Raw genomic sequence first — 26,153 nt, forward strand, 5'->3', positions numbered from 1 at the left:
TAAGCTAATTAATAATCAATTATTCATTATAAAAATTAAAAATTGTGAAATAAAAAACGTCAATCTCTAGAGGACCGCAATTCCTTAAATTTAACTCCTTATCCATAATTATATGACAATTTGCTGATGAGATATTTGGACCCAAAGTTAACATTGTTCTTATGGGGAAGAAATCCAACATGGCTTCCACTACGGAAAACTCTTAAGACGCTATGCACGAGCCTGGGATTGTTTTTCACATTACTTCAGGGTAGACCTAGGGGTTGTGGCATTATCACTTACGCCAGCTCGCTCCCCATAGCTAGTCTAGAGGCTGCAGCAAGAGACTGTTTTGGATACCGAGGATCTAATTCCGTCGAACACTATAATAGTAACTGACTTCATCGATCGATTTTATTTAACAAGATAACTGCGTGGTTCAGAAGTTCGTACCCCCCCCCCCCCGCAAAAAGAGCAGAAGTCCAAGTAAAAGAAAAAATGTAAAAAAAAAACATAAAGACCTTTAAATAAAGCTTTTAAACCCGTATAATTTTGTGAATGTGCTGGTAATCGAACCTTCACTTACACACAAAGTTCATGACGAAAAACTGAGCTCTTAATCCTCCGAGAAAAACTTAAAACATGTATTTTAACATCAGAAATCAGAAATCGGAAAATCTTTATTGTTTCATATTTTTTACAAGCTTTTACACAGAGTACTTAAGAATAACTTAGATTAACTAACTCACACACTTATTTATAACTATGAAACAATTCATCCCTAGGTCAAAGACCTGTTTGGGATGTTCTATTACGAAAAAACACATATAAAACAGCTCAAAAGATGGGATCACCGACATCAATAAATGTTACACTCTATGTGTTCTACATGTTTTCTAAATACAAGTAACGTTACAATATTTAAACAATGTGTCCAGATCTCTTCGTAAAAATGTTTCAAGGACTCATTATTAATTATCAGAAGTAAATTTGTAAACATAAAGAGACAAATACTTTATTGATGTTCGTAAAAAGTCAGCGCCACAAATAGCGTCGCCACCAAATAAAAGGCGGCCGCCCCAAGTTAGAACACTTAATTTCCGGTCTTCAGTGAAGGAAATAAGCTCACCTCACCGTCCGACCACTGTAAACAGTGATTTATGGGACGAGCTTATGACCTACAATCGTCATAAACAGTCCCGTCTGTGGTCATAAACTAATTGCACTAGCACCTGATCCTGTATAACTAGTTACGTTTGAAAATTCATACACGCATCCATACACAAGTAATTTATGAAATCGCGTTTCTTTGACAGAAAAATCAAAATTAAATACCTATCTTAAGCTGGCGTTAATTCAACTTTTTAAAGGCGCCAAACTTTATTCAATTCCTAAAAAAAAAACTGAATGAAATTATCTTAATTAACACATAAATACACTTAATTGTCTAGTCAGTTAATGTCCTACTTCTAAAACCAATTGTTCAGTTCCCTTTTACACCGGAAATATTCATAAAATGCTGGCTTTATATACCTTAAACCAAAGTTATGTCAAAAAGAAATACATATTTTAAAATAAATGGTTCCTGAAGATAATCATCAAGTAGCCGATCATTAATACGATACTCACAAAGAATGTTTGTTTTTTTTAGACAATTATGACCAGTTTTGAGGTGTGATGTGCTATAAACGAAAAAGGAATATTTATTTGATTTAAATTAGCCTATAAGGAAATCCAGAAGAAACATCTTTAGTTAGTATTTGCAATATGCAACATGATTTGGCAGAAGCAAAGTCTTACATTAGTTATTACAATAGTACAATAGATTACAGTGACCTATAAGAACCCCCACTACCTTTGACCACGCAGAAATCGTCAGTCTACAGTAGATGAAGATGACAGGTACGTCTAGACGTCGTCTCCGTCTGTTAATTTTTCTTTTAAATTTGAGTGTGACCATAAGCCTAGTTTTCATAATGTTTAACCATTTCTGAAGTTATAACATAATGTACTAATTATGAACTGTGTTATTTCTTTTCCAGTGTCTGACCATACGTAATCTTTAATGAGCTTGAATACATATTGGGTAAGTCAAATATCGAATAATCAATCAAGAGCAAATTGTGCAATTATTTAATATATAGAAATTTTATCTTAAATTTGTCAATACCAAATGTTATAAATTTCTTATTGAATCAAACATTTATTATTTTCAGTAAAAAAATAACATAATTTTCCATGATATTAAAAAAAAACCACACAGAAATATACAAAAAGCAATATCAACTAAAAACTTTCAGAGAATGAAATAGCGATAAAATTAAGTGGGCAAAGCTGCGGCAACAAATAAGAGCAATAAAGGCAAGCCGAGGTATTAGTCTTGGTATCGAAGAACAATAAGTTTACGTTAACAGTAACGAAGTTCCACTACTCGCCACTGGCCACTGCAGCGCCACTGTCAGCAGTCCGGTCACGTCCAAACCTGATAGCCGATACACCGCTAACAGATCGAGTAAAGATATCTTTCAATGTGATTGGTGCAATATGTAAAATGTGTTAATTAAATTTGTAATGTATATAATACTGTTAACGCAGGAGCATTTTGAGAAAGTATCACAGAAGCTTTTATAGGAAAACAATTAATAACCCTCTGTGTTTTTTTTTATTTTGCAGGGAATTGAAACCGTCCTTCCTGTCCCATAGTCAGAGACTAGCACACTTCAGAATTTTAACGAGGTTTTTGCAAGTAGGAACTAACTATGTTTTATTTCACACAAATTATATTTTTACCGGTGTTACAGTGATAACTAAACCCAGGTATTCGATGAAGGTGGTATGACTATTTTGTAGGATTGTGTAGTTGTTAGATTGTGCAGGGAGTATTGTAGGTAGGTTAAAGAAGGTTATTTCATCGGATATGTTGGTGTTTCAATGGGTTACTACTTTCATTGTAGAAACACATAAAGTAGATTTGCACTTTCGATGCTGTAAACGTAACTATTTTAAAAATTGAAAACACCTTAGAGACAAAGTTTGCTGCTTTAAAATACTGCTTTCTTTTTTACCACCAATTTGATGTCGCTAGACTGAACGGACACTTAATTTCCTTCTTATTGTAGATTTTTTGTAAACTACACTATATTTAAGTCCTCATAAACCATGACAGTATAAACACTTTAGAAGAAAACCAAACTTGTATAGTAGGACAATAATTGAGAAACTCATTCATATACTCTTTGAATAAAACCAGTGTTCTAAGTAGTTTGGCTATATCAGCATGGAAATCGAAAATGGAAGTAATACGATACATGCTAGAAAAGAAGAATACAAATAAAGTTGAAACCTAGTCTAATCCCTAAAGAAAATACTGTTCAACATCTTCTAAAATATGAAGATGAGATTTCGATAGGGTTCCAAATCCAGTAAATATTTTGTTTCGGAAATCTTCAAAGATTCAGCAGTAAAGTTTGAGTTTTGATGAGATTATTAAATTTTAATGCGACATGGTTTCAAAGTGTTCATAAAAATTTTTTCTGTCATAAGAAGGTGTAAGAGGGAGCTATTCTTGTGTATTTATTAGGTTATTCTTGTGCTTACGTACGGGTTGCCTAAGTTATCATCCCCACTCTCTTTTCCGCATTGCTATTAATCTAAATTTAACCCCCGATCGTTCATTGACACACACCTAGTCACACCACAGCTTGACTCATCAAGAGTATTTAACCCTATATTCTATTCAGAGTAAATAAATCCTCTGTAATTATTTCTACCCTCTATTTCTAATAACTAGAAATATGACTTAGCACTTAACACTAGGAATAAGTTAATAAATCACTACTACATGAATTTTACAACTACTGTATGCCAGAAATGAGCTTACCACATCCCTGTCCCCAGGTTTCGACCAGGTTGCACTGCTCGTCACCAGGGTCGCGTACACACTCGATGACGTCACGACATGTTGTATCTGGTGTGACAGGCACCTCAGCCACGGCGTCCTCTACGTACACCCGTACTATCAGCTGGAACATGAACAGAATAATTAGGGGAAATGTCTCATATCACCGAATCCCATGGTACCGAATCCCACAGTACAGAATCCCACAGTACCGAATCCCACTTTTGAGAATGCTTAAGGCACACATTGAAAATGTTGAAAACTTCGATACATTTCCATAAATAAAGCAGCTCAGAATGTCTTATATTTGATTCATTCGGTGCTTCAAAATAAGAAAGTTTCCTTGGACCGAAAATAACGCTTCCTATAGCACTAGTCCAATAGTACCGAAAGAATTCAGAACTATGATATTCTGTGCTTTAAGATTAATTTTCCGTTCAACACTGTGGGATGTAGCAATAAAGGACCATGCCTACTATTAACATCAAATAACTTAAATTAATTCATCCAAACTCATATAATTTTGATTTTTTATCCATCACCATCACCAAATGAAAAGTGTATCACATACAAAATTAAACCTATGTGGCTCTTGATTTTTTTAAATAATTGATACAATTATTAATTTAAAAATCAAGAGGAAACCCATAAAATATGCAACAGATTATATTCAGAAGTCCACTTGCACTATTCAAATTCAATAATTAAGCCCAGTACATCATCAATCATAAAGTGCAAACAAAAACAACTTCCTGCCACTTATTACTTTTTAAAATAAATTATTACTTTTTCATACCCGTAAAGAGTACGCGAAATATCTTTTTGCCGCTCTAGGGCTCGAATGAATCATTCCCACTCCCACTTTTACAATTGTCGATTTTACACCAAAAATAGCCGTGAAGCCGTGGAACTGGCACGTTAGTTAACATCAGGTAAGAAAAAATCTTGTAAAAAAAGGAAACATAACCTTAATGGCATTTTATATACTATTAAAAAGTTAATCTTTGTGTTACTATAACTTAATTATGGTGGTATAAAATATCCTTTGTGTTTGTGTATTACGAACACAAACTGTCATTGCAATCTTAATACAAAAATTGCCACATTAATCTTTATTATCGTTGTTTGAAACGTAAATGAACAAAATATACCCAAACTGTGGAAGAAAATTAGGTTAAAATGTACCGTGATATTTTTGTTAAGGTTTCTAATAGAAAAGACAAGCGTAAGGCGTTAAGGATTGATCAATATTGAGAATAATGCTTCCTAAATCTCTACTCACCCCCTGGAAATAAGAATCTCGTAAGTTTTTACTGCGTGAGCCATTATGCTAATGAAGTAGAATTGAATTGCGATTTCACAAACACTTTTGAATTAATGGAGGCTGTTCTTCTTTAAGAGAATGGTATTGACAGTCAAAAGATAATCTCCTTCGAGAAGAGTCTTTTTCAAGCGAAACAACGGCTAGGGGGAATATTTTAAGGATCTAAGACGTAAATGTATGAAGTTGGAGGTCTACCTGTCAAGAAAATAAAAATTATATGCTTCTTATGAAAGGAGACCTTTTTTGTATTGCGATGAGTTCAACAGTTTAATAGGAGTCAATTGTTAAATTGAAGCATAACCTTACAGGAAAGGGGGATTTATCGAATACAGAGTGCTGTTTACAGAAAATAAAATGTATACACACACAAATAGAAAATGGTTATTACAAAAATTCACAACGTAGATGTAAGTTTATATTTTATCCTGAAAAGAGAGCTAATCTGTAATTTTTATTAAAGAGCAAAGCTGTAAAATTATAAGCCTTGGACAAAAAAATAATACAGAGAGAGTTGGCAGTTCAAAATGTGACGGCGCTGAGATAGGCAATCTAGGCACAGACAACTAAATGTTAGCGTACCTATCCGATATATATTTGGTGAGATAATGATGTTCATTTTGGGCAAATGTTTAGTGTTTGGGTTTGGTGTGACGGACATTTTATTATTATCACTTAGAATGGCAAATATGAATTCAAATGTACTTATGGATATTTTATACACTAAGGTACACAGAAGAGCCATAATGACCATGCTAAATACATACACGATGACATTTATTAATTAAAAATACTTTCTAGTAGATACCTTAAATACACCTATCGTAGAAAAACTGCATACTAGTAGAACTACATTTTTTATTAACTATTTATATAAAAGAGGTTCCTAACAAATGTAAGTTTTTATGACCTATAAGACCAAAATAAATACTGTAAAATTGAGTTAACGAACAGTTACGCCGTCAACACAAAAAAATTGGGTTTTGATTTAATATCACATGAAAAGTTAATTGAACGGGTGTCAAATTTACTTAATCAAAACCTACCTGTTGTAAAACAACTGGAGAATCGGTAGATTTGTTTTTATTTAGATTACATTATTATTTGTTATTCATGAATGACAATTAATTCACATTTACCGATATCAGACGTTTTAAAATTAAGTTTACATAATTTTTCATCATACATAGTAAAGTATTATAAAAGGTTATTCGATTACACTAAATATATTTCCAAATTACGATTTCTAAATTTATCAAATGAATAGTAGAGTTTTAGAGAAAGGATTTTACTAGTCGGAGCAAGTGTTATTTTCAAGACATTTTCATTTAATTATCCACGAGGGCTCCGAACTACTGGGGGATGCATTGTTGGTGAGCTAAATAAAATTTGTGATTTAAAGTATTTTAACCGGGGACACAAGAACAGAAGTTTCTTGTTCTAAACTTAAACCAGCCAAACTCTTGCATATATCTCATACTTTCATTCATAATTTAATTATTTTCCCTTCCAACTTAAGAGTCTTCATCAGTGGTAGCCATATTGGTTTTTAGTCCCATAAGAGCATTGACAGAACATACCATAATTTGAAGCAGCACGCCTGTGTTAATTATAGAGATATAGTTTTGAAGATGTATAATTAGGGTTATAGAGTAATAGGGAATGAGGAAATGGTATCAAATGTTTGTTTTTGTCTTTTATTAATAAGTTATAAATAACTTATTAATAAAAGACTTAAAAAACTTATAAAAGATTTTAAACTTATAAAAGACTTATTAATTGGAGGAAAAATGACAAAACTAAAATCCTTACTCCCTAGAGGACCACTAAACCTTAACTTTACACCTCAATCGTTATTTTATCACAACAGGTTTTTTTAGAAATTCTGTTACAAAGTTAACATTGCTCTTATGGGACTAAAATCCAATATGGTTGCCACCGATGTAGACTCTTAAAAACGTGTAAATATTTCTATCAGTGTAATAACAAACATTACACGTTTAACCACTTGAAGATATTTCACATACAACCCCTGAAACATTTTAAAATTACTTCAGTAGAATATTACGATTAACACCTCACTTGAGAATGTAATCCAATCAAAATTCAATCAGGAAATTCGCCATTGAGCTGTTACACCTTAGAGACGCGATTAATACAAATTTACGACCGTTGTGCAATATAAGCCTGTGAGAGACGCCGCGCCGTGTATTGGCTACGTTGGTTACCAGCCTGAGCCTCCCTTATTAAAGGCCCACTCCGGGTCTAGATTGCCTGCTGAATGTAGCTCTCGATATTCATAAGGGCGATGGGGTACAGAGAGGTATACCTGGCTTGATATTGGGGTTTTTAACAGGTTGGGTTAACTCTAAAAAAATGTTTAGCGTACAATACGTGTTCAAATGTGTATTTACACTAATATTGTCACTATATCGTCAACTTGTTGTTAGATAGCCTTAACTGATAACCTAATTAATTTACCTATGGATTCTGAAAGCTATCGTTTGGAATTGAACCAGTTACTTTCAAATTTGAAGGCTAGCCCCATATCCTCTTGACTTCCCAGATATTGTAGTTAAGTTAAATAAATTAATTGGTCATATGTCTGTGGTTAAGAGATCAGAGTACAATAAAGTGCACTACGAAATAAAATGATATAATGGTAAAGATTATGAACGTTTATCGTACCACTAACTTTAAAATGAAAATTTTTTGTTAATAAATCCTTATAAAACCTGCATAAGGCATAGAAATATGTATATTTTCAATGTATTTAGCAATAAATCTGGACTATTAAATTATGTTTGTTAGCGTAGTTGAGATTATTATTTATTTCAAGATCATTAATATGTATCCAAATGTGTGGAAAATGTTAAATGTTTGTGTCTAAAAGATTTTCTTCTTAGGCAATTTGACATACGTAAAATAGGTGTGTAAATAGTAATCATTAAATCATCGCAATGTAATTTATCATTCTAAAGACCCATGATAGTATTGTGGCACCCAATATAACGCTAAAACAAAAGTGGGTTATACTCTGGAAATGCTTTAAGCCAGACATGCTTTATGGACCTTGAAAGAAGTACTTATCATTAAATGTTTTGTGAGAATTGATTATTCACCTAAACAATAATATTTTGTGGGGGTCTCATTAGAATATGAGTTAATTATATTTAACATTAAAATAGTGACTTTGGAAATCCTTTCAGAAATAAACTATACAGTGCATTCTCAAATAGATTCCAAACAAAAACAAACATTTAACGCGCTTGAACATATCTACCTAATACTTTACGAAGATAAAATTAATTCCGTTCATCAATAAGTTAACGCACAACAGAAATAACGTATACCTACAATAAATTACCTGTGTAACGTGAAACACTTCAAGGAAAGATATTAATTAACGGTTCCGCCTCGGAAACGGGAGGTTGAGATTCCAGGAAGTGTAACAATTAGTGTTAAACCCATCAACACTTTGGATTTCTTCAGAGTTTTTAATAAAATATTGCTAAGTACACTCGCTGAAATAATTGAAAGGTATCCTCTCATATTTCATAATTGCAATATAATTAACGTTGAGGTGTGTGTATTTGTGAAAGAGGTAGATTTATTCCAAATTTAACATAATAATAAAAGTGTGCAACTGGTACATTATGACGAGTTATATCTACTATGGTAGATCAACGTGGTCAGAGTCAAAGTATAGTATTCTTCGACGTTAACGTTGTATTTGATTATTTAATTGAATAGTGTAAGTCAATTAAATAGTTGTTATGACAAGTTCCTTGTCATAACAAGGGGAAGAAATTAAGTCGAAATCAAAACTCTCCCAAAAACAACAAAAATTCCTGCCGCAGCAAGACTGCAGACTAAACAAATTTCCATTTGCCTGAATTGGTTTTAAATTAAATCCATTTAGATAACATTAGGTTTAACGAGTACCTAAGTTTGCTGCTACAGGGAGACTAATAAAGTGTGTGTTCTTTTATTGAATATCAGTAGACTAGTATAAAATAAATACATTTGACAAGTTTGATCAAAATATTTCCATAAACAAGCAACTACAACATTTTACAATATTCTCCATAAAAATAACATTGGAATTTTAAATTTGGAATTTTTTAAATTTTTTCCATAGCCAATAGTCATAAAAAACACCTAAAGATAATAAATTATTTGTGTTTTAAGCTCTTTAAAATGGTCTCGTGAGAAATTGTGAAATGTTGTGTTTGAGGGTAAAAAATAAGAAAAAAAATTTACCCCATAAAACTTCCCGTAAAACCCTATTCCCATGGTCCGATCATGCTGGTTCGCGAATTCATTCAAGTTTATCTCACCTTAAACATTTAAACCAAATTTCATCAAAATCAGACAAAAATTACTCAAGTTATCGCGTTCACGGACGTATATATATAATCCTTGGCCTATAGGGACAAAAAAATGAAAAAATAAATCGGTCCCGGCTCCAGGTCTTACAGTGCCGGTAATAGCTACTTCCCTATAGGGAAATTCGCTAAAAAGTTTTACATTTTAATAGGATGGGAATTTTACTAACAGTATATAATTCAATAATCAAATACAAAGTAAGCGTCGAAGAATACTATACTTTGACCACGTTGATTTTGACAATGGTTATTACTATAACGGGGACCAATAGTAAGTGGATTTGGTTTAAGGACCGATAGTAACTGTGTTCAGCTTAAAATATACTATTTGGGATTATGTTAGTTAGCCATAGAATAATCACCAAGCTCTTAAACTTTTACACGTGCCGCTCTTGTTACAGTTTATAAACAAAAGTACAATTCATTTTAATTTTTGCATTTACGATTCATGTATTTACTTATCTTTTTGATTGAATAGATGAATATGAATAGGTGGATTAGTCAGTCTGTATATTTATATAAAAAATTCGGCTAATTTATTTAGTTTTTTTTTTACCAAAACTGTTATGTTTTTCAGTTTTACTATGCTGAGATTCATCCCGGGAATCAATCATCCAATCAAAACTCCACCAATCATTCAAGCAATCGCACAAAATATCTTAATTTCACTATAAATATTAATTGTCGCACGAAAGAGCCATCTATTTATCACTAAATGTCAAAATTCTGCAACGAAAAACCTATGATAGTAATGGAGTTTGTTTATTTTTTTCGTAGCAAGTCGAAATTGTTGAATGAAAAACAAATAGGTTACACATTCTATTAGTTTTAATATAGTTTCAACATACTTGGGCCAGCGAAAATATATCAGTTGTTATCACAGGTGTTTTGGGTTACTTGGGTTTTGGTCGTAATAAATAAGGTAGGCTAAACCTAGTATTTGATCTAACTAGGTGGCGTTCGCAGAGGCATCCACAAAATTGAGCGGAGTCATCAAGGGTTCATAGTATATTGTTTTTGTCATACTGCAGTAAAAACAGTCGTTTTTAATGCATGCGTTGCGGGTATCTAAGTAGCATTTTAATAATAAGGGAGTAAAAATCTTTTTAGCCTCTATGGAGTAAAAATCAGCTGTTGTCAACTCAGTTGTAAATTTCGATTGTAAACGATAGCATGTATCGAAAATATGTATCGATTCGTGCTTCGTAATCATTTTAGTCTACAGTCTCTTCCTGTCGCATTTTAGCATTGCAGATACATTAATCCATTCCCACACTCAACACTGCTCACCTTTACTACTTCCTTCACCACCCCCTACGTCGTGGACCTGTATCCCTCTCTTCCCATGGAATTTTAGGATTGCAGATACTTTAATGTAATTGCCAAAGACAGTTCCCCCACTCTGCACTGCCAGCCTTACTTCCTTCACCACTTCCTACGTCGTGGGACCTGTTTCCTTCCTTCTCAAAGCATTTTACGATTGAAGATACATTAATCTAACTGCCACAGACGGATCTCACACTATGCTCATACTTAAATACTTCCCAAGCCACTTCCTACGTCGTGGACCTGTATTCATCACTTTCCAATAGCATTTTAGTATTTTAGATACTTTAATCTAATTGCCACAAACATTCCCACACTCCGTACGGCTAGCCTTTACTACTTCTTTCAACATTTCCTATGTAGTGGGCATGCTTCCATCCCTTCTCATAGAATTTCAGCATTGCAGATACATTAAAACTGCTACAAACGGTTTCCAGTTCCCAAACTCCACACTGCTCACCTTACTACTTCTTTCACCTCTTCCTACGTCGCGGACCTGTTTCCCTCTCTTCCCATTGCATTTTAAGACTGTATTAACCTTAATCTTATCGTCATAAACAGTTCCCACACTCCGGACTACTTGCCTTTACTACTTCCTTCACCACTTCCTACGTCACGGAACTGCTTCCCTCCCTTCCCATAGCATCATAGGTTTGCAAATACCTTAATCTAATGGTCACAAACAGATCCCACACCCCAAACAGCTCGCTTTTACTACTTCCTTCACCACTTCCTACGTCAAGGACCGGTTTCCCTCCCTTCCCATTGCATTTTAGGATTGCATATACCTTAATCTAATCGTCATAAACAGTTCCCACACTCCAGACAGCTCGCCTTGGCTACTTCCTACATCGCGGACCTGTTTTCCTCCCGTCCCATAGCATTTTATAATTGTAGATACCTTAATCTAATCGTCATAAACAGTTTCCACACTCTGGACAGCTCGCCTTGACTACCTCCTTCACCACTTCCTACGTCGCGGACCTGTTTCCCTCCCTTCCACTCCGGACTAATTGCCTTTACTACTTCCTTTACCACTTCCTACATCGCGGACCTGTTTCCCTCCCTTTTCATAGCATTATAAGATTGTAGATACCTTAATATAATCGTCATAAACAGTTCCCACCCTCCAGAACGCTCGCCTTGACTACTTCCTCCACCACTTCCTACATCGCGGACCTGTTTTCCTCCTACGCCCTTAATTCCTCAATAGCATTTTAGGATTGTAGATCCCTTAATCTAATCGTCATAAACAGTTTACACACTCCGGACAGCTCGCCTTGAATACTTCCTTCACCACTTCCTACGTCGCGGACCTGTTTCCCTCCCTTCCCATTGCATTTTAAGACTGTATATACCTTAATCTAATCGTCATAAACAGTTCCCACACTACGGACTACTTGCCTTTACTACTTCCTTTACCAATTCCTACATCGCGGACCTGTTTCCCTCCCTTTTCATTGCATTTTAGGATTGCAGATACCTTAATCTAATCGTCATAAACAGTTCCCACACTCCAGACAGCTCGCCTTGGCTACTTCCTCCACCACTTCCTACATCGCGGACCTGTTTTATTCCCTTCCCATAGCATTTTAGGATTGTAGATACCTTAATCTAATCTAATTTTAAAAAACAGTTTCCACACTCTGGACAGCTCGCCTTGACTACTTCCTCCATCATTTCCTACATCGCGGACCTGTTTTCCTTCGACGCCCTCAATTCCTCCATAGCATTTTAGGATTATAGATCCCTTAATCTAATAGTCATAAACAGTTTACACACTCCGGACAGCTCGCCTTGACTACTTCCTTCACCATTTCCTACGTCGCGGACATGTTTCCCTCCCTTCCCATTGCATTTTAAGACTGTATATACCTTAATCTAATCGTCATAAACAGTTCCCACACTCCGGACTACTTGCCTTTACTACTTCCTTAACCACTTCCTACATCGCGGACCTGTTTCCCTCCCTTTTTATAGCATCATAGGATTGCAAATACCTTAATTTAATCGTCACAAACGGTTTCCACAGTCTGGACTGCTTGCCTTTACTACTTCCTTCACCACTTCCTACGTCACGGAACTGCTTCCCTCCCTTCCCATAGCATCATAGGTTTGCAAATACCTTAATCTAATGGTCACAAACAGATCCCACACCCCGAACAGCTCGCTTTTACTACTTCCTTCACCACTTCCTACGTCGCGGACCTGTTTCCTTCTCTTCCAATAGCATAATATGATTGCAGATACCTTAATCTAATCGTCATAAACAGTTCCCACACTCCGGACAGTTCGCCTTGACTACTTCCTTCACCACTTCCTACGTCGCGGACCGGTTTTCCTCCCTTCCCATAGAAATTTAGGAATGCTGATACAGTACCTTAATCTAATCGTCATAAACATTTTCCACACTCCAGACTGCTTACCTTTACTACTTCCTTCACTACTTCCTTCACCACTTGATTCGTCACGGACCACCTCGACCTGAAGCTAGTGTCGTCATTTGATTACATTTATGATCCATACAGTTTCTGTTCTAATATCTGTGGAATAATGCTATCAACTATTTCTTTATCTACTGCATTCAAAAGTCAAAAGCTGATCATGTCTTTGTTTATGTGTCAAATACTGCTTCCATAAGGATTACATTGAAACTTTGAGACCCAGTGGGGCGGATTCCTGAGAGACTTTTTAACGCCATATGTTGGCACTCACCGATATGGGCTTTATCACCATGCAAAATTTGAAAACGATTGATTCAGCCGTCTAGGAGGAGTTTGCGTATTACGAAATGCATAAGAGTCGACGTATAAGAGCTTCGCTCGCTCCGCTCAATTACACAAAGTCACATTAATTATTATTGTGTCTTTTATCTACACACTCTTTATGATAAGAAGAACTCAAATACGTGCTCAAGAAAAGACGATAGCACCAAACTAGGATTAAATGTTACATTAAAATATTTGGTTCTCGCATGAATCATTGCGCTTCTCCCTGGCATATATACCGCGCCCGACTTTAGCCTCAGCGGGAGGACCGATGCTGCTAGGCGTCTGAGATTCACTTCTCTATTAGTACAACGTTGTCAACACAGACCGGACACCATGTTATAGGACATAGGAAACCGTTTGTGTTAATTACGTCTCAGCAGCGGACTTTGTTCTCCTTTTGTTATCTCTAAAATGTTCAAGTTCAATGATCTATTTTTTGTTATAAAATATACATAAACTTTTTAAGTGAGGGGAAATACTATAGGCCTATCAATGAACAAAGCACCTCCAGGTAATCCGTCTACAAGTATAAAATAGTCTTCAGTAGATCTATAAGGACCATAAATCTATTAAGATGTAACAACAGTTATTTTAATTGTATTAAAAATATAGATTCTTTAAATGATTAACTACAAACTAGCTAAAATATACACAAACAGTATTTTAAGTGAGTAAAATTCTTTGCCCAAGTAAACAATATTAAAACTTCATAAAACATCATTGACAATTTGTTTTCCTACCATTTCACTTCATCGCAGAACTTTAATCGTAGTAAAAATATGTTCATTATTATAATATTATTGAAGTATATGTCAACCCTGAAAATATTTTGCAGAAACTGCCAACAGACATTCTACAAGCTTAGAGTAAGGTATTTAACTGGTATAAGAAGCTACAACACTGTCCATCGGTATAAAGCATTGACGTCATAAGCTGCAAAACCTTCTTATAAGGTATTATATTGTCAATTCCACGAGTCTTTAGTGAGATCCTTGTTTGCTTTAGAACTGTTTTGACAGCAAACAAACTGTTTTATTGCTTTAATAGCTTAGTAAAGTATGACAAGTAATACAATCATTGACATAAGGATTTGCTATTATAATTGTAGTTTGTATATTCTATACTTATGATTTTGTACTTAACATTTCTTTAATTCTTTCTGACCGTTCTTGTTATTACAGACATGTCATTAACAGTTTACTAGACTAGTCATCTTGTTATCAACATTTCACCAAATATCACGTAACATTCTCAAAAATACCAAGTTAGTTTAGCTTAGGGGGAGTGACTAAACATAAATACATCAAAATGAAAAAGTAAATCGGTCCCGGGTCTAGGTCTTACCGTGCCACCTACGGTAATAGCTACTTCCCTATAGGGAAATTCGCTAAAACCTTGTGTAGATCAAGACAAGATAGACACTTTATCGAACAATCGACAACTATTTGAACACCAATAGACTGTAATTTATATTGATAGTGCAACTAAAGTTTTGATAAAATACACCAATACATCCAACTACTGTAGATCAGGATTCATAAATTAAACGTATTTTTTTTTAACATAAACGTATTTGATAAAACAATAGATTTGTTTATACTCTTGATGTAATTTTAACAATCATTGAACATTCATTGTGACGACTGGTGGTAATTAAGCATATATTTCACATATTGTGATCATATAATTACAATCGAGAATATGTATCAAATTTTTCGTAATCCTCTAGTTAAATTCAGTCTTTGTCTCTTGAATTACCATTGATCTCATTTTATGACGCACATAAAGTGAAGCCATGAAGTGTTGAAGGAGGGATGACGTCATTTCCTACTGAGTTGCAAACAGGAAATGGATGGATCCTTCAACTTCTGTCGTAAAGATGATTTTATCCATCATTGCTATTGTTGGGTCATTGTGAGAGTCATACATATTATAAAGCAGACAATGAATGTGACGAAATATAATTTATAATGTAACGTCTTTGACGAAGTAATCAAATAGTCTTATATGTACTTTCTGCTAAGATAAAAATGCTATTGATTATCGCACCTACTATAATAATACGTAGTTTATAAAAATGGTCATGATTGGACGCACCTAGTAACTGAAGAAAAATATACCAAAGAGTTTTTTTTATAGATTTCTATACCAAATTAAAAGACATTCAACATATTTTGCTATTACTCCTATCAGTCCGACATTGGATCCCATAAAGTCAAAATGTGCAGCAAATATGGTTGATGATACCATAAACAGCAAACAGCTGGAATTTAATAAATCAAAATAGACCTCAAACAAAGTCTGATATTCTTGATCCGTCTTTTGCGTCTGCTGATGAATTCAATTCGTACTTTGTTGAGTCTGTTGAGTCCATCTTGTCAACCATTCCAAATGTAACGCAATCCTCTCCTGTGATCCTGTCAAGCATACCTGATGGTGCACCTACTTTTGAATGGAAACATGTATCGGTCCAAGACATTATTAATGCTGTTATGGGCTTTAAACTCTCTAACAGTAAAGATGTGTATGGCATGACACCTAATCTTTTGAAACACATTGTGTGGGCACTGGCACCTATACTAGCCCATTTGGTTAATGTATGCTTTTAGTTGGTATTTTTCCTGCTCCATTAAAAGTCTCTAGAACTGTGCCTGTCTATAAAAAAGGGTCCCGTGACAATGTTGCAAGTTATCGACCAATATCGTTGATTCCTGTATTTTCTAAACTGTTTGAAGCTATTATGTTTGCTCAATTGTACGACCACCTTGAAGCACACAGCCTTCTGGTGCCTGGTCAATTTGGCTTCAGGAAAGCCAAATCCACTATATTGGCTGTTGATTCTATTGTACAATTAATTGTTGATGCTTTTGAGTCTAAGAAATCTACCTCCGTAATACTTTGTGACCTCTCTCGCGCTTTTGATTGCGTGTCACATGAAATTTTGCTCCTGAAATTGGGAAAATATGGCCTAGAAGGCAGTGCTCTGAGATTGGTCAAATCCTACCTCAGTGATCGCCAACAGGTTGTAAGTTGGAATGGTATTACATCTAAACCATTAGCTGTAAGACACGGGGTTCCGCAAGGTTCCATTATGGGACCTCTGTTATTTTTAGTAACAATCAATGACCTCTATACTAGACTTGAAGGTAATTGCATGTTGTATGCAGATGATACTTCCCTTATATCATGTAAAGCGACCCGTGAACAAGCAGAGCTGTCTGTTAAGAAGATTTTTGAGTCAGCCTCAAATTGGTTTGTTGACAATAAATTAGTGCTCAATAATGAGAAAACACAGTACATAACATTTAGCCTATGTGATTCCCAGATTGTTCCTTTCCAAGAGCCTGTCAAACTCCTTGGTATAACCCTTGACCCCTGTCTCAATTGGAAAGACCACATAAGCCAAGTCTGTACTAAACTAAGTAGAGTAGTACATCTTTTAAGACGTCTAAGTGACCAATTGCCACAGAGTACCCTTAGAATGTCCTTCTTTGCATTTTTCCAACCTCACATATCCTATGGGTTAATTTTGTGGGGCCACTCACCCAATGTCGAAAAGATCCTGCGACTGCAAAAGAAGGCAGTAAGGATTCTCTGTCATGCTCACTATAAAGAACACAGTAAGCCCTTGTTTAAGAGACAAAGAATTCTGACAGTTGTAAATATGTATATATTCCAATGCCTTGTTAGTATTAAGAACAGCATGAATGACTTACATGTAACCAGTTCAGTGCACAATCATGACACTAGGTTTAGTTCTAAGCTTGTTATTCCTCGGTCCAGGACTGATAAAAGAGCTAGGTCATACCCTGTTTCAGGAATAAAACTGTTCAATCATCTTCCTGGTCATGTGAGAAATCTGGAAAGAAAGAACTTCCAAACCGTAGTATTAGACTGGCTAACTGAAAATCCTTTTTTCAAATTTAAAGAGTTTTTTGAAACTGTATTTAGTTGAGTAGCCTAAGTTTTCCTCTAAACAACCTGTTTGCTGTTTTTGCATGGTGCATGCATTTTGATGAACTGCATTTGTTTTGCTTTGTATCTTTTTGTGCATGGTCTTGAACATATTTTTTTTTTCACATGGTTGGTTTTGATCGATTTTTGGTTGGTTTGATTTTTAACTCATGATATTTATTTTATTTTATGCTTGTACATTATGCTTGTACACTGACATAGCCTGTAACAATGTTGTTGTTGATTGGCCAAATAAATTCATTGTATTCATTGTATTCATTGTACAAAAAATGTAAGTACTATAGATTAAGGTTTTAACGAAATCGTAAGTCTACAACAGGTATTACAAGTTTAAATTTGAACCTTTTTATTAATCACTAATTCAAACGTTAAAAATCTTAAAAATGTACATTTGTATAATTTTGAGTTGATTTCCAACATTATTTGAACAGTTAAACTACACAAGAGGATTTGTACAACAACCAGTTGTGGAATACATAGGAGAAAACACTTATTTTCTGGAGAAGATTCCATAACAGAGACAAATGCAACGGAAGCCAAGGATTTCCTCTCATTGAGTTCACAACTCACAGGAATGTATAAATCTTCCCGCCCTTGTGCGATACCTCGGGCTTTGCGAACTGTATATTTATCACAATACATTAATCGTAAAGTAAATTAAAATAGGTCTAATAAAACTTCAAACATATATTTACACTTATACGGTTTTAAACAAGACGGTAAATATATACCAAAGATGGTAATAGCAATGTTATGGTTATGTAATGTTAATGGACAATGTTATCTTTAGTACCACATCAAACAAAATGGAATGTCCGTTGAAATAAAATAAAATAAAATAAAATAGCAATCGATTTCGATTGGACCCTCCAATCATCATCAGACCCAATAGGCAAATTACAAGATTCTTGAATGGCGTCCCTGATTATATCCTATTGGCTACCGGAAATATCGGCCAACACATTACTATAAACAACTGGAGTCAAAACTTACTTGTTCATTAGCTTATCTATAAATTTGTCCTTATAAATATACAATTCTTCCCAAACACTCATAACATATCCATTTTTTTTCATACATAAACTAATTTTAACGTTTTTTATTGAGTTGCCTTTGTAAAACGTGTTGTGTGACATTTGATCTTCCCGGTTTGTTGTTCCTCCACGAAGATATGAGGTTTTTTGGTTATTAGTTCACGTTCTGTCGAATGTAGAAGCTATCACAATCGTTACAATTGATTTTGTAGATGAAGTATCACATTTGTTACAATCTTCTATGTTATATTTCTATTTATAGACAGTTTATATCTCACTTACAACAGGGCTAACCATCTAATACAAGATATTCCTTATAAATATGTATTTACTGTGCTAGATTTCGTTCAGAAAATATTTTTCAAAGAAACACGATTTTTTAGAAATAAAAATATAGTAAGGATTAATATTGTTCATGAAATTTTCTAAGAATGTTATATTATATAAGTATATATGAAATTGTGCTGATGAAAAAAAATGATATATTTTATTTCCTTACATAACGCATTACCCGTAACACGACATAACATAAATTCATAGGAAATAGACTACAGAATTAAAGTACAATAGAAATATTATTAGTCTAAACGATATAATGATTCATGGAAATGTTCCGTTAATTAAAAATGAGTTCTTATTCAATCAATGCATTTAATACTTATCAAGACATTAGTACGTAACAATCAATTTACTAACTAACAACAATATAGACAAAATCACCACAAAGTCCAAACTTTTACTAGAGATTTATCTTAAAATTCCCTCTTATCACACTTTGGACTGTTAAGTATTACATTGGCTGGATACGCTATTAAATACGAAAATACAAGTTTAGATAAATGAAGGTAATGCACGCCAGGATATTTAGCCTGGTTAAGGACTCGGCGAGGATCATGCTAAAGCCGCGTTATAACGGCTATTCATCAGTTTAGCGCTGCTTAGTGAAATGAAACAACACTTTGCGCGGTATCCCTCTCTCTGCGGAGGCGATGCCCTTAAGCTGCCTACCTATGTACATCCTCTTGAATAACAGGGAAAGTTATTTTTAAACATTTGTTTTTATAATGTAACATGTTTTTATTGCAGAGTTGTGAATTCACATGCCAAAGTGTACAATGTGCATCGGTTAGTTGATACAATTACCTAGTAATTTGATGTTGCCAAATCGATATTGAGAAAAGTGAAAAGCTTTTATGCCATACAGCACTGTTTTAATGGACTTTACGAGCACTACACTGTTTTGACGAGATTCCTACGCAAGGGTTTAGTCCAGAAAAAAACTGTTTGCCGCCTGATTATTCAAATGGAATTTATGTGTACTACGTTGTTGTATTAATAGTCAAAGGTACTACCTTTGACTAATAGTCAATGGTATTACTGTACTGTAATGAATTTTTACCGGACACCAGCAGATTATAATAATTGGCAATGAGTGGTTATAAAATAAAACATAACGTTTCTTAAAAGTTATGAGTAGTGATTGTTAAGCCATATAGTGTGTGTGAATATGTAACGAATTTGTGTGGTTTTATATTTTTAGGTTAGTTTAGTAGTTAGTTTGATTTATTTAGTAGTAGTTAGTATTTTTAGAAGTGGCAAAACATATATACGCCACTCGTCGAAAATGTGTTTACCGCACTCGTATGGTATTCCCGCACTCGAATTTGCCTCGCATGGGAATAACCATACTTGTCTGTAAAACAAATTCTTTTAACTAGTAACAAAATAGGTCTATAAGCTAGCGAGGTTAAAAACCAATCTAATTATTGGGTTTATATTTATCAAGGGCTCGTGGCTATATAACCAGTTTATCTATATCAGTGACAACTGAGTGGTTTTAATGTTCTTATCAACTTATCAGTATATCCTCAAATGATAATTTTAACCCACTATCTATATTTTCTTCTAGTATAGATTAGCACAATTATTTGTGTTGTTTAGTTATTTATTTTCGTAAACTATTCTATTTTATCACGAACCATTGTATTTCTTCTTTTTACTCTTATATTTAACAATAACACAGTTTATTCATATATTTGTATTATTTTTTCAGTGTATGTGTACTAATTATACACTAGAATTTTATAAGTTGATTTTTTGGCACGTAAAATACTAGAGGACTCAAACATTTTCCAAATTAAGAACTAATATATCTGGCAAAACAAAATATAATAAATCGTTGAAAATATTCACGATGATTACTCGAGGGTTTTCACCAAGAATAAATTACAGGATTATTCTAAGCGCCAGTGAAGTATAGGCCTGCGCTCAGCACAAGCGAATGAATGAGCTAACACTGTTGTTATTATCACCGCGTTCATCTTATTTTAAAATAAATATTAGGATATAAAGTAGTATTCATCTAGAGAATAATAACTTCTCATTATACGGTTAATAACGCCATTTAATTTATTTACAACAATACTTTAGAGCGTCGATGTAATTGGGGTTTCAAGCGTGAAACCTTAATAAAAGGGCATTTTGCTATAATTACTGCTGTGTCATGCTGAAACATAATTACTTAGTTACTAGTGGCCTGTAGGGGCCATAGCCCCTAATTTAGACTACAATAAAAAAAACATATATAAAAACACAAATATTCGAAATATGTTTTTAAAATTATCAATTTTAATTTTATGTTACTTAAAATTAACAGTGTTTCTTTTAGCGAATTTCCCATATAGGGAATAAGCTATTACCGTAGTACTCATGGTAAGACCTGGACGCGGGACCGAGTTTTTTTTCGTTTTGAGGTCCCTAGAGGCCAAAAACACCATCTGTTCAAATTCATATATATATATATATTTATATATATATATTTATATATATTTATATATATATATATATATATATATATATATCTATATATATATATATATATATATATATGTGTGTCCGTTAGCACGATAACTCGAGCAAAAACGATCCGATTTTGATGAAATTTGGTACAAACGTGTAAACCTACGTTTATTCGAACGAGTTCGCGATCCAGCATGATCGGACCATGGGAACGGGGGTTTACGGGGGGTTTTATGGGGTAAAAATAGGGTTTTCCCATTTTTGACCAAAAAAACATAAAATTTAACAATTTCTTTCCAAACCATTTTGTAGAGCTTAAAAAAACAAATAATTTAGTATATTGAAGCGTTATTATGCGCCTAATGGTTACGGAGAAAATTCAAAAAAATTGTAAATTTAAAATTCCCATGTTATTCTTATGGAGAATAAGTAAACTGTTGAAGTTTGCTTGTATATGAACATATTTTGATCAAATTTGGAAAACGTTTTTATTTCTTACTAACTATTAACATTTTACAAAAAAACAGTTTTACCCTCCCTGATGCAGCAAACATAAGTACTTGTTAAACTAATTCTATTTAAATTGGGAATAAATGTTATATTTTTAAGTAGACATTTCAGTGTAAATCAAATCAGTCAAATGGAAATTCGCTTAGTCTGCAGGTTTGCTGCGGTGGGGGTATCTTGTTTTATATCTTGGGTTTCCTTCCGTTGTAGTCGTATATTAGTTGCTTCTGATGTGTCAATGAAATACAATTGTAAAATAATGATTAAATCAATAACACAACATACTGTATTAACAAATGGAAACGTGCACACGGTTTGGCCTGAGCCCGGAGAACGACGAATCAGAGCTGAAATCATACATCCAAACATTGCACATCTTTTTTAGTTTGAAATTGAAAATTTGTTTTGTAATCTTACGAATTCTGTTATAGTATCCATTTTGAGAACCAAATGTAAAGGTTAAAATTATTATTAATTATTATGAAGGCAATTCCCCATTTCGCGGTAGTAAGTCAGAAATATATCTATGAATTTGTCCTTCAATTTTAAGACAGTAAGGCCCATTTCCCGGAATCTCTTTTTGTGTAGCGCAAAGCGACACAAAAGCCATCTTACTGTTTTATTGCCTTATGTTTTTTATGAATTTCGAATCATGTAAAAACAGTTAGGTATTTTAGTTCGTCATTTACTTGTGGTTGTGGCATGTCCATTGTGGCAACATGCATTGAAATGTCCATTGTGGCCTCCTCTGCGAAGTGACATGCGCCAAAATGCATGCAAGTGCTTTAAGAGGACATAGATTGTGAGAAACAACACTCAACTCATTTTCCAGCGTTCTTCTAAAGACAGGTTGTAAAACAGCTTCTGGATTTCTTTCGCAGTTAGGCCCTACATGACGTTCTCTTTGGCATTTCTTAAGTCTGTTGAATTCCTGGACACTCTTCCACGTCTTGCAAGTCTTCCTGTCTAGCTACTTCATTCATTATAAAACGGAAAACCAAAAAATTAAACACAACTCATTTAAAACATTATTTACCAACATTGACTTACGGAATAAATGTAAACATTGCAAAAAAATAAGCAACAGCTGATAGAATGCAGACGTTTTTCAGTCCCCATGCATTTCTTATGGTGGATATTTTACGTTATATCTCGTTTTCTGGTAATTTTATGGGAATTCTGCTATTTTTCCCGAGTCCGTGGGGTCAAGAACTTTAATTTAAGACCCCTCCCACTTTTCTGCGACTTACCAGACGTCCACAATTTTCTGGTAAAAATTTGGTCTTACAGAATTATATATATAGATAACCGACTGAAATAATAGTATTGTAAATATAATTACGTAATGCGTTTATACATACACATAATAAAAGCTGTTTTTCTTTTCTTCGCATTTTTATATATATATATATATATATATATATATATATATATATATATATATATATATATATCTGTATTTATTTTGTGTAGCTATAAAAAATAATTCTTACATAAAAACGTGAATTCAAAGAATTAAAAACACTATCTCAGAAAAAAACTTAAATATCCATTTTTCAGCCGTGTTTTTTTTACCAAATCGGAAAAGATTTTTGAGATATTAAGACCTCAAACTATTATACTGTCACCGTAAACATGCACAGTTAAATTTTCGAACACTACATAGGGAATATATTAACACTTGAACTGACGTGTATTCAGTTATACAATTAAAAAGTACAACTTAGTAAAACGAAACTTGACTTAAATCATGTGAAAACTAAGTGACAACAAAAAGTTAACAATTTTGTTATTTGTAACATATGGTAATAAATGTTGTGAATTTGATACAGACCAAAAGCACGAACACTTCATGAACCATGTTCACCAGTGAATTAATATGAAAGACTAGCTGTTGTACCCGTGCTTTGCAACGGGAAGAGGACACACAATAGAAACATTTTAATCTTTATCTCTTGTATATAATAGTTACACGTCCGCCAACGCTTTTAGAAACAAAATTCAACTTTTATGGCCTTAATAGAAACGTTTAAGTTATGACATTTAAATCTGGTAAGTAGTGGATACCACCATTTTGGTTCTGATTAATTTTTAATTCTTGTGTAGGCTGTTATGAGAAAAACTCACCAAATCTTCGAGTAAAACTTTGACATACATGATTTACCAGATTTACCTTTATCTCCCTTAATTACACATATTTTAATTTATTATTGACATTTTAAATTTAATTTTGACGTTGCAAAATACTAATTATTAAATTTATTTAAATATCTTTATATTAAACTCTTTTTTATATTAAATCACAAATCCTTTCATCTTCAGTTTTTTTTACTCTCAATAAATCATTAGCAAAACTAAGTCAGCTGTTATAAACTTTAGAAATATTGCTGTGCCTTATCAATACAGTCTTTTGAAATATTAATGAAACTATATCTACAGGTACTAATAAGCATTAAAGACAGCAGGCAAAACTAATATGATTATCAAAGCATCAAGGACTAAAAAATGTTATAGCAAATACACTACAGTATATGTTTCATTGCATCTCTGATTCTACTAAACAAAAATATCAACAAACAACTTAATATACAAACCAGTTCTTTTAATTAGTTCCATCGTCTATTGCCTTTACATTTTCACACTACCAATTGAGTAAACAGAGTAACAGATATTTCATTGATTTTAGAAACAAAAGAACACTGTGTACTGCTTAGTTTTATGATATTTTCCTTGGTTAAATGTAATCAGTGGTGTGACAAAACACAAATACTAAATGTATCAAATAAAGTAAATGTGAACTGAAAGCTATGTTAAAATAAAATAAGAGTATGTTGTATTACCATTTGATAATTAAATATAGTTGCACATATACAACAGATTTTAGAAAACAAAAATCAACGACAATTTAGTTATTGAAGATATTCTTTAGTTTAATTTAAGCATAGGTTTAGCAAAACACAATAACTTAATTTACCTAAATATACATATAAAAAACAATGTGATGTGCAAGTTATGTTAAGTTAATTTAACACATGTGAAGCAGTTAGAATTTATTTAAAGTAGCTTCCAAATTCATGAAAACATATCAATAACATTATTTTCACTTAAGATTATTAACTCAAGACGCTTTAAAAAAATCCAAAGCAGAGCCGGAGTTGATACATCAACGGTTATCAAATCTTTTTTTTCTATAATCATTAACATAGTTTTAGAATAAATAATCCATGATAAAAGGTTAGATTAAAATAAAGCTACCTCATGTTTATGGAAAATATTATATTTAATTTCTTTGTATCAGCTGTCTGAAGTTGTGAAATATGCAGTTTAGCAGTTCTTCTTGTTTATATTTAAATGTCAAAGCAAATGTAAACAAACATTGTAAGTGTTCTCATCGCAGCCATGGAGACCAATCAATATTTACTTTTAAAATGTTCACCTCAGATCTTTTAAAGCCAAAGGGGCAAAGCCTACGGTCAGTACCGAAATGTGAATAGTCCTATAATGGTCCTTGGTATGGTAGTTATATTTTTGTAAAATTTAAGCCCAGTTGGTTCAGTAGTTTTTGCACCTATTAGTAATACACATACAGACAGACACCATTAGATTTGTATATAATAGTATAGATATTTAATCAGTGTTGATATGTCTAACATCATTGCATCAAGCCGTTTACTGACAGCGTGGATAAAATCGCCTTGCTTCCGGCGAATGCAATCTTGCTACAGGTGCAAGTATTTTGCAGCAGTTCAGAGTGAAGGAACTACCTACTCCTGTCGTAAAAAGATTGCGTTAAGTTTTTCTTATACATACAATAAACACATGGATGTATAAATAAATTACAAGGTTATCCAGTTTATTTGGACGAAATCACATTTATAAATGTATTTTTTATGAATTCATCACCAAACCGTCAATCGGATTGCAGAATTGTATCTGAAAAACGCTGGCTAAATAAAGACATTTTTTTTATTATTTATTTATTTTACAGTGATAATATTAAATAAAAATCACACATAAAAAAATGTTTAGCAATTGTTAATACCGGTTCTACTTTTGTTATAAACTCGTATGTTTTATCTTCATAATAAAAACAAAATACGTTTTCTAGTATTTATATTTGAAATCGTTATATTATTTTTACAATAACCCAGGCAA

The 26,153-nt window shown here is 33.4% G+C and overlaps 1 protein-coding gene across 3 annotated transcripts in view; it reads right to left on the reverse strand.

Annotated features, from left to right (window-relative positions):
- Positions 1–26,153, reverse strand: part of LOC128985324 (apoptosis-stimulating of p53 protein 2-like) — a 445,246-nt gene that overhangs the window by 318,939 nt on the left and 100,154 nt on the right. For all 3 annotated transcript variants that reach the window (XM_054404718.1, XM_054404720.1, XM_054404717.1), the window contains exon 4: positions 3,860–4,001. In XM_054404718.1, the coding sequence (XP_054260693.1) occupies positions 3,860–4,001 (142 nt within the window). The remainder of the gene's footprint in view (positions 1–3,859; positions 4,002–26,153) is intronic.

The sequence above is a fragment of the Macrosteles quadrilineatus genome, unplaced genomic scaffold (assembly GCF_028750875.1).
Source record: "Macrosteles quadrilineatus isolate MER2022 unplaced genomic scaffold, UCM_ALF_1.0 Scaffold_2__2_contigs__length_208266976, whole genome shotgun sequence".
Taxonomy (NCBI): Eukaryota; Metazoa; Arthropoda; class Insecta; order Hemiptera; family Cicadellidae; genus Macrosteles; species Macrosteles quadrilineatus.